The following is a 10152-nucleotide window of genomic DNA, read 5'->3' on the forward strand; positions in this document are numbered from 1 at the left end:
GTACTAAATACCTTTTTGTATTCCCCTGAGAAAACATATTCACACCAAATACATTTGGGAGAGAGGCAGATTTTAATAAAGATTTTATAGAAGATAAAAAAATGATTTCAAATCAACCTCTGCCACATACCCGCAGCATATCATTTCATAAATACCATCCAATCTGTATATTCTTTTTTTTAAGTGAACATACCATGATTTTATTGTCATATAAACAAAATATGAAGCTTAGAACTGGATCACTTGACCCTTTCTCTTCTTATCTTCTCCCAATTCAAAATGCTTGCATTTCTTAATAGCCAGCATTCTCTTAGATCTGCAGTTAGGCTCAACGCATTCAGGCCTCAGCACAATCTTCTTTGTAGTTTTAGTCTTTTTTCGGAAAATCGGCTTAGTCTGCCCACCATAGCCACTTTGCTTCCTGTCATAACGCCGCTTTCCTTGTGCATACAGAGAATCCTTGCCCTTCTTGTACTGTGTTACTTTGTGGGGTTGATGCTTGCCACACTTCTTACAGAAAGTTTGGCGGGTTTTAGGAACGTTCACCATGTCTGCAAGAGCTATCAGCAGGGAAAGGAAGATGATCAATCTGTATATTCTTCATAGTCCCTCTGACTGTTCTACCAGTTGCTATCTCAGAAAGAAGGCAGTTTTCTTTTCCCTTCTTTTACTATATAAAACCTGGGTTTTGTCACCACAGTGCAGAAATTTTTTTAAATATTTTTTTTAATTTTTTAATTACAGTTGACATACAGTGTTATAATAGCTTCATTGTTCAACAAAATGATTAGGCATTTCTATAATTTATGAAGTGATCATCCAGATAAATCTAGTATCCATCTGACACCATACATAGTTATTACAATATTACTGACTATATTACCTATGCTATATTTTATATCCCATGACTATTTTGTAACAATCAATTTTTACTTCATAATCCCTTCCCCCTTCACTCATTCCCCCCTAACTCCCCTTCCCATCTGGCAACTATCAAAGTGTTCTCTAGGTCTATGAATTTGTTTCTGTTTTGTTTGTTGATTTATTTTGTTGTGTTTTTTGTTTGTTTTTTTAGATTTCATACATAAGTGAAATCATGTGACATTTGTCTGTCTCTGTTTGACTTATTTCACTTAAAACAGTACCCTCTAAGTCAGCCGTGGGCAAACTACGGCCCGCGGGCCGGATCTGGCCCATTTGAAATGAATAAAACTATTGAAAAAAAGACCGTACCCTTTTATGTAATGATGTTTACTTTGAATTTATATTAGTTCACACAAACACTCCAGCCATGCTTTTGTTCCGGCCCTCCGGTCCAGTTTAAGAACCCATTGTGGCCCTCGATTCAAAAAGTTTGCCCACCCCTGCTCTAAGTCCATCCATGTTGTTTCAGATGGCAAGATTTTTTTTCTTTTTTTCTTTTGGCTGAATCATATTTCATTAAATATATGCACCATTTCTTTGTGCACTCATCTATTGATAAACATTTAGATTGCTTTCATATTTGGCTATTGTAAATAATGCTGCAATAAACATAGGGATCCATATGTCTTTTCAAAGCAGTGTTTTTTATTTCTTTGGATAAATACCCAGAAGTGAACTTACTAGGTCCTTCTTTATCTCTTTTTATGGCCTTTGTTTTAGTCTGTTTAGTCTGGTATAAGTATTGCTACTCCAGCTCCTCCCCCCACCCCATTTCCATTTTCATGAAATACCTTTGCCACCCCTTTACTTTCAGTCTGTGTGTATCTTTCAATTTGAAGTGAGTTTCTTATAGACAGCATATATAAGAATCTTGCTTTGTTATTCATTCAGCCACCCTATGTCTTTTGATTGGAGCATTTAATCCATTTACATTTAAATTGTTGATTAATATGTAGTTATTGCCATTTTATTATTAATAATTTGGGGGTTTTCTTCTTCTTCCTAAAAAAGTCCTTTAATATTTCTTGTAATACTGGATTGTTGGTAATGAATTCATTTAGCTTTTTCTTGTCTGGGAAGCTCTTTATCTGTCCTTTGATTCCAAATGATAGCTTAGCTGGGTAGAATAATCTTGGTGATAGGTCCTTGCTTTTCATCACTTTTAATAGTTTGTGCCAGCCCCTTGTGGCCTGCAAAATTTCTGTTGAGAAATCTGCTGCTAGGGCTGTGGGAGCTCTCTTGTAGGTAACTGATTGTCTTTCTCTTGCTTCTTTTAAGATCTCTCTTTGTCTTTAACCTTGGCATTTTAATTATGATGTCTTGGTGTGGGCCTCTTTGGGTTCATTTTGTTTTGGAATCTCTGCACTTCTTGGACATTTACATCTTCCTTCACCGGGTTAGAAAACATTTTCTTCATTATTTCTTCAAATTGGTTTTTACTCCTTGCTCACTCTCTTCACCTTCTGATACCCCATGATGCAAATGTTGGTATACTTGAAATTGTCCTAGAAGCTCCTTACATTGTCCTCATTTTTTTGGATTCTTTTTGCTGTTCTGATGGGTGTTTTCTCCTACCTTATCTTCCCAATTACTGATGCAGTCCTCTTCATCAAATCTACTGTTGATTCCCTCTAATGTATTCTTTATTTCAGTTATTAAATGAATTTCTGACTGGTTCTTTTATTATGTTTTCTGTCTCTATTATTATGTTTCCTATTTATTTGTTGAAATTCTCTGAGATCATTGAGCATCCTTGTAACCATTGTTTTTGTTTGTTTGTATGTTTTGTTTTTTGTTAATACTCACCCAAGTATATTTTTCCATTGATTAGAGTGGAAAGGAGGGAGAGAAGTCCATCAGCAAGTAAGTCTGTGTTCAGGCCTTTTAAGAGGAATGCCAGGGACTCTAGCAGCCCTTCCTCTCATTCAGGCAAATCCACTGGTTTTCACAGCCAGAATTTATGGCAACTTCTCTTCCTACCACTTGAACCCTGGGCTGGGAAGCCTGGTGGAGCATTGAGACTCCTTATTCATCAGAGGGGACCTCCATAGCCAAGATATCCTTTTTGAACTGGCACACGTGGGTATGGGATCAGCCAGTTACATATCTCCATCCTTCCTACCAGTTTTTTCTTTATATCCTTAGTTATAGAACTTCTGTTTAGCTAGATTTCAGACAGTTCTGATGATGGTTGTTCTGTAATTTAGTTGTAACTTTGATGTAGTTGTGGGAGGAGGTGAGTACAGTATTTACCTATGCTACCATCTTGACTCGAAGCTACCACAATGCAGGAAATTAAATTAAAACTTTATTCCCACCAAATTGTCTTTTCCTGCAAAGGAAATCTTACCAAATGCAAAAAAGTTGAAAATATGTATATGCTTAAATTTTTATTATATAAACATTGCACTTAACAATGGTCCTTTGAAAAATCTACAGTAAATCATGAGTGTCATTGTTATTGTTTTTAAAAAATAAATAAATAAATTACATATAATTGATTTCAGAGAGTAAGAGACAGGGAGAGAAAGATAGAGACATCAGTGATGAGACTGACTACCTCCTGTATGCCCCCACTAGGGATCAAGCTCGCAACCCGGGCATATGTCCTGCCTATGAATTGAACCTCCTGGTTCATAGGTCGACGCTCAACCACTGAGTCACACTGGCTGGGACATGGGTTTTATTTATGAGGGTTATTGAGTTCTGTTCACCTAGAATTCAAAGAGCTACTCAACGAAAATCTTATAAGCACCCTATTGGTAGTTGGTAGTACAAAACTCCTCAAAAATGAAAAGGGCATTTATTTACTTAGCTTTCATACTGAAGCAACCAACATGAAATACATAATCTCCCCAATATATTTAGCCAAGTTAGATGAAGGATAAGAGGACATCTAGTGTCACTCAACTATGAAATCATATGAGTTTGACAATCCCTGCACCAGGAAGTACTTAATATGATTTTCCTCCAAATAAGCATACCAGAGGAAGGTCTCCTTACTTCTGGGACATGTATGAGCATCTCAGCTTCTTTTTACTACATGTTTTAAGTATAGAATTATCCAGAGAAAATACAGCCTCATTGATATTTGGTGACTTGGAAAGCCCACCAAGTCATGCATTTCCAAGGTTCAAACTGCACTTTCTAACTCATGTTTAAGGCTATATAAATTCTTAGTTCACATATCAACAGAGTATTTCCCTCTGCTTAATTCATTTGAGAATACTTATTTTGTAAATTCTTATGGAGTACCTACAGTGTTCCAGGCAGTGTACTAACTGCTGTGCCACAGAAATGATTCCCACCTGCCTTGATTATTCTTTAAAATATAAATCAAAATCCATCTCTGCCCTTCTGCAGCCTGCCTTGAGCCCTGAGGGATTGACTTCTAATCAACAGAGCTTTGCCTGCCCTCTGGCTTCCTATTAGGTTTGCCCATTGGAAGGCACTGCCAGAAGTGGGGACAGAGGTCAAGGTATTTATTCTCCCTGATTCTTATGTCACCCATTCTGGTAGCAGCTGATTTTCTTGCCCCTTGAGGCTTTTTGGGTAATAACTGCTGCCCTCTGTTGGTAATCTCTAAGTGTTTTGCCAACTCTTGTTAGTTCCCATAATTTTGTCCCCACCTTTGTAAATAGTTCCCTCTTTAAACCCCTTTTGTATGCCATCCTTTTCCTGCTAAGACCCTACCTTTTATATGCTTTCAAGTCTCATAGAGAGCCAGATATAGATGTAAACAATCTCTTATATCGAGTATTATAATCAAGATAACTTAAAAGTACAATGGATACATTGGTGGATAGTCCTAGTTGTCTGTTCATAATCTATTTTACTTTACTTTCTTGCCTACAGAACCCCAACCTTGTTGGATTAGTGCCATGTTCAGTTAAAGATACTCAGTCTTCCAGCTTCCCTGGCTGCTAATTCGGACAGGTGGAGCTGTCCAAAGAAGTCTCCCAGGTGGAGCTCCTGGAAAAGTGGTTATATTTCTGATAAAAACTGACAGACTCAGCTAGTACAGAGACTTCCCTTTTATTTTTTTTATTTCTTCCTGCATGGAATGAAGATTCAATGTCTGGAAGCACAGTAGTCATCCTGAGACCATGGGAAGTAAAGCCCTTTCACAAGATGTAATAGAATAGGAAGCTAGAAAGAGCTTTAATCTTTGGTAATTTCCAGAACCTCAACTACCTACATGTATCTCAGCTTATTAGTGAGAAAAACAAGCCCTGTTTGCTTAATTTACTATAGTCTGTTCCTGATACATGCAAGTGACCAAACCCCAGGTAATATGACTGGGATGAAAATGACTGACTCTGTGTAAAGACATGGCCCAGCACTGTGTACAAGGAAAATCTGGGCCTAATATCTGGGCCTAAAACTAGTATGTATGGAACAGGGAAAGAAGAGAGTAGGGAAAGAAATGAGGTTGGGAGATAGATAACAGCCAGATCATAAAGCATATTATCTACTGTGTCCATGGAGTTCAGGTTCTATTCTGTCAATAAGAAGGAGTGTGTTAATTTCATTGCTTTCAGCCTTAAATATTGGGATTCCTAATAAAGATGACTTAAGCCATATAGTCATTTATTTGTACTCATTTAATATGTATATATGAAGTTACAAGGTAGATTCAGAGGCTCAATAATGTCCTATGCTCAGAATCTTCTATGGTTAGTTTCTGTGTGATTCAGCTTTCCCATTACTGGGAGCATTATGGCAGTCATGCTTCAGGCACCACATCCTAAAGATAAGAAAAGGGGGCTGCTAATTAAGCATCTCTCTTCTTTCTCATTTTTATTTTTTATCAAAGAGGAAGATCTTTCTTTATAACACCCATCAGACTTCTCTACAGGTCTTACTGGCAGAACTAAGTTATATATTCCTAAACTTATCTTTGGCAAAGGGGGATGATATTACCGAAGGAGTTCAGTAGCTGCCACCCCAAAATATGCCACTTTGGCATGAGGATTATTTTGTGCTGAAGGCAAATAAGAAAAATCAGGCACAAGATGAGCTCTTTGGCCTCCTCCAATCTGTCTAAAAGCAGAACATAAATTGCTCTGTGAAGGTGTGTCCCCCTTCCCATACCAGGAAAGGGCTAACAACCTTATCTTTAGAGACAATAGTGAGATGGGCACCTAGATGGACCTACACAAATAAACCTTACTAAGTAACCCTTATCTTCCATTAGTTTCCTCAATATACCTATCTTTCCACAGTTTGCTAACCCTGAAATCCTAAACCTCCTTTCATTTATCTTACTGCTTCTTTACAAATTTGTTGTTTTTTGTTCAGATGCTATATAATTTCCAAGTTCTAACCACCCCTTTGAGTTACTCATCCCTGAGTACTTTGTGTTCATTCACAGTACATGAATAGCAGAGAATATTAGTTTTACCTTAATATATATTTTCTGCCTCTCTGCTCATCTTCCCAGTAAGAGACCTTCAACTTTTGGCTGTGTATATGATGACCTAGAATGAAGACTGTTTCCCAGCCTTGCTTTGAAAGAAATTATGACCCTGTGACTAAGATCTAGCCACTCGGTTGTAAACCAGTAAATTACCTTCTTAAAAGACACTGGGGATGCTTTCTTTGCCTCTTTTTTAGTTCTTTCTCTTTCCTGCTGGCTAGATGGCAGGAGTGATAACTGCAGCTTGAGCAGATACTTGGGGCCATGAAATGACTTTAGGGATGGAATTCTCCCATGATAGGGCTATAAGATAGAACTTAAATCCTGTGAACTATGTAAAATACACACACACACACACACACACACACACACACACACACACACACGCCTACACCTACCAGGTCAATTCCAAACTGCCAACTTTTGGACATTATCATGAAAAAGAAAAAGAAATAACATTATATCACATTTAAATTACTATTATTTTTGTACTCTGTTATTTGCAGCCAAATTTAATTTTGTACCAACTAATGACTTAAACTGTTTATGGTTTATCCCTTATGGTCAAGGAGTGGGACCCACTTCCCCTAAATACAGTGCTGACTTACACTTCAACAAAAGAATCACTCTTTAAGAATGGAAAAAGTGATTGTAGAATATGCCAGTGTTTTCTGAAGGAAATAAGTCGGTACATGTCAGGAAAGATGGAGCATTACTATACTCACATGCCTAAAAAGTTATTCTACAATGTGTGTAGGGCAAACGAGAATTAGGAGGAACAGATTTAGAAGGTTGAGATGAGAATCATGAGAACAGCCTAGACAGTGTCAATAGGAATAGAGAACCGGGTAAGCTGTGAGCTACTGATTGGATGGCAGGGCAGTTGGAGAGGGAAAGGTAAAAGACAGGAAAACACCAAGATTGCAATCACAGAAAAGTAAAGAAGATTTAGAAAACAACATTCTGCACTCTTGCACTTTCTTGTTGGAAGAAAAAAAATTATTAAGTATTTACTAAGCACTTAGTAGATGCCAAACACCAGTCTTTGACCATACATTACAGTTGAATTGGATTCAAAACTAAAGGAATTTATTTGTAAGGAGGAGTTACAGTAGTTTTCAGAATGCTGTCAGGCCCTAAGTGGAGGACAGAGATAACTACAGAATGAGTCCTGCCTTTAAGGAGCATAGTATCCAGTGGCACTGATGAGATACATACACTGGCACAAAGTAGATGTTCAGTATTGCTCTCCAGAATGAATTACATGATCACAGTCATAACACAAGGGAGAAAAATGATAGTTCTGAGGAAACAATGAAGGCTTCATGGAAGGGACAGTTGATCGCTTTGTAACTTAACTCAGATTATCTCTTGCCTTTATTATTATTTTTCTTATTTTGTTCTACTTCCTTGATCATTTCAAGCAGTCTTAAGATAAATAATGTTTTTAAAATTTAGATGTGAGCTGCCAGTGAGTTCCATATTAATGCTAAACTAACTTCATGTTAAAGTATTTTTGCTTGAAATGGATTCATTCAATCAGCTACAATGTATTATATTCCTGTAATGTACCAGAATTTCAGTAATAGTTTTTGTACCCAATATTTTATTTAACATTCCTAATAAGCTATAAAGCAGGTGTATTATCAAGATTAGGCTCAACAGAGTACAGTAAGATAGAAATCTATTTCTGTATTACATGAAAGTATGAAAACTTATATGTTGACTGTTTCATAAAGTCCTCAAGGAACCAGCCTCCATTTAGTTCACTGTTCTGCCATCCTTAAGATGTGGTCCTGTTCTCTTTGCCCGAGAGAACAGCTGGAATTTCATCGCCCATATCTTCATCCCAGACAGCAGGCTGGGGAAAAGATTTGAAGAATAAAGGAGACAAAGGTTTCACATCAGTCATCTTCTAAGGAAGGTTCCTTTAAGCTGCCACATGACACATCTAATTACATTCAGAATTTAATCATATGGCCAAATTTGTTACTTTTATATCCATAGAAGAGAGAAGGAGTGGATATTGAATGGTAGCAGTCTGGGTCGCAATTATAATTCTCATTTTTACAGATGAGGAAATGAACACTCAGAGAGTAACTTGTCCCTGATGAACATCTGGTTCATATCAGAGCCAGGATATGAATCCCTTTCTTCTTTATCCAAATTCACCACTCATTTCACTGTGCAGCTACAGCCTCCCTCAGTTGAAATGTGAAATGGTTCTTTTTTCACAATGATTCTTTTCCCTCAAAACTGATACAGTATTACAAATATAAACAAACATTTTTGAACAAGTCAATGCAGTAAATATGTCACATCCACCATTATTCTAGTCCTTGATTTTCTATCTTTACCTTTCTGTGATGTATTAAAATTTTGATATTAATTTCTAGCTTAGTCCTATTTTCTCTATTTTTTGGTCTTGTCTCTTTATCCTGCTAGATACCAATGTCATCTTCATTTTTTTTCCTTATCCATTAAAGCATATACCTTGTACTTTATGGTTTTATTATAAAATGACACACTTGTCTTGAAGCATCAGTTGACATTTTCCTTCTGCATCATATCCTATAGACAAAACCATCTACCATGTCAGTTTTACATGACTCATGTTTATCATCCCAACGTGTGCTGAACTTTTTGAAATACTTTCCTATATTACTCCAATGGTCCTCTTCAGGAGCTCTAAAAATTCAGGTACTCATTGCTTCTGAATCCTTATGGAAAATGCTAATTGTTCCCTCAAATGTATGAGGAACTGATTTCCCAGTAATTCTAAGATCTATTTTAAATAACTTCCCTTCTTTCAGTATTCTCTATACTACAATCTCATTTATTGGCTACATCAGTCATAATATTTTTCACTTTTTTTCAGAGCAGCTAATGCCTGAACTTCAAATGCCATCACATAATCTTGCCACTCTTCTTGTCACAGTCATCTTCACTGCATATCCTGACATCTGGAACTATCTTCTACAATTCCCAAACATTTCATCAATCTTTTAAAAATCTTGCCTGCAATTTCTCTCCCTTCATATTTGAAATGTTCTCTTATTGATAAAAATAATATGTAATATGCCCAACTGGTGTGGCTCAGTGGTTGAGCATTGACCAATGAACCAGGAGGTAATGGTTTGATTCCCAGTCAGGGCACATGCCAGGGTTTCTGACTGGATCCCCAGTAGGGGGCATGCAGGAGGCAGCCAATCAGTGGTACTCTCTCATCATTGATGTTTCTATATCCCTCTCCCTCTCCCTTCCTCTCTCTGAAATCAATAAAAATATATCTTTAAAAAAATAAATAATGTGTAATGCAAGACTTCTATTGGTTAGTGATTTAATTTGTCAACTAGCAAGAACTTAGATATGAATGCAAGCATTTCTCAATGAATTGTTTTTGTGATTTTGGAGAGGATAGGTCCAATTTGGGCCTCTTTTTGAATAATTTCTGGTAGCATAGCAGTATAAACTGCTATCTATATATCTTTGCTAAAATTAGAGAGGAATGAGTTCATAAATTTGGCATTGACTACACTTAATGTGGAGAGTAATGGAACACTTCCCAGCAAGCAGGAATTGTAATATGTAAGAGGTGTTCTGATAAAAAATAAAATATGAGATCGGAGCTCAAGCAGTTTATGAACAGCAGCAGGTCTCAAGATAATGTTTCCACAATAGACATACATTAATGGTTTAATGACAGAGCTTTTGACATTGTAAACCTTATAAATGCCTTCATATGATTCACCTCCCTGGAAAAATATTAAAGATTGCATGAAGACATCTACTTAGCAGGAAAATAATAA

General features: G+C 36.8%; 1 protein-coding gene across 1 annotated transcript; it reads right to left on the minus strand.

Moving 5' to 3' along the window:
* Positions 1–214: 214 nt before the first annotated feature.
* Positions 215–575, minus strand: LOC118670593 (60S ribosomal protein L36a-like). Its single transcript, XM_036337659.1, has one exon. The coding sequence runs from the start codon at positions 547–549 to the stop codon at positions 229–231; it is 321 nt and encodes a 106-aa protein (XP_036193552.1). The 5' UTR covers positions 550–575; the 3' UTR covers positions 215–228.
* Between the last annotated feature and the right edge of the window lie 9577 nt (positions 576–10152).

Source organism: Myotis myotis, unplaced genomic scaffold (genome assembly GCF_014108235.1).
Source record: "Myotis myotis isolate mMyoMyo1 unplaced genomic scaffold, mMyoMyo1.p scaffold_m19_p_16, whole genome shotgun sequence".
In the NCBI taxonomy this organism is placed as follows: domain Eukaryota; kingdom Metazoa; phylum Chordata; class Mammalia; order Chiroptera; family Vespertilionidae; genus Myotis; species Myotis myotis.

Coding starts and splice junctions, on each gene's coding strand:
- LOC118670593 (XM_036337659.1), bottom strand. CDS start 549: ATGGTGAACGTTCCTAAAACCCGCCAAACTTTCTGTAAGAAGTGTGGC.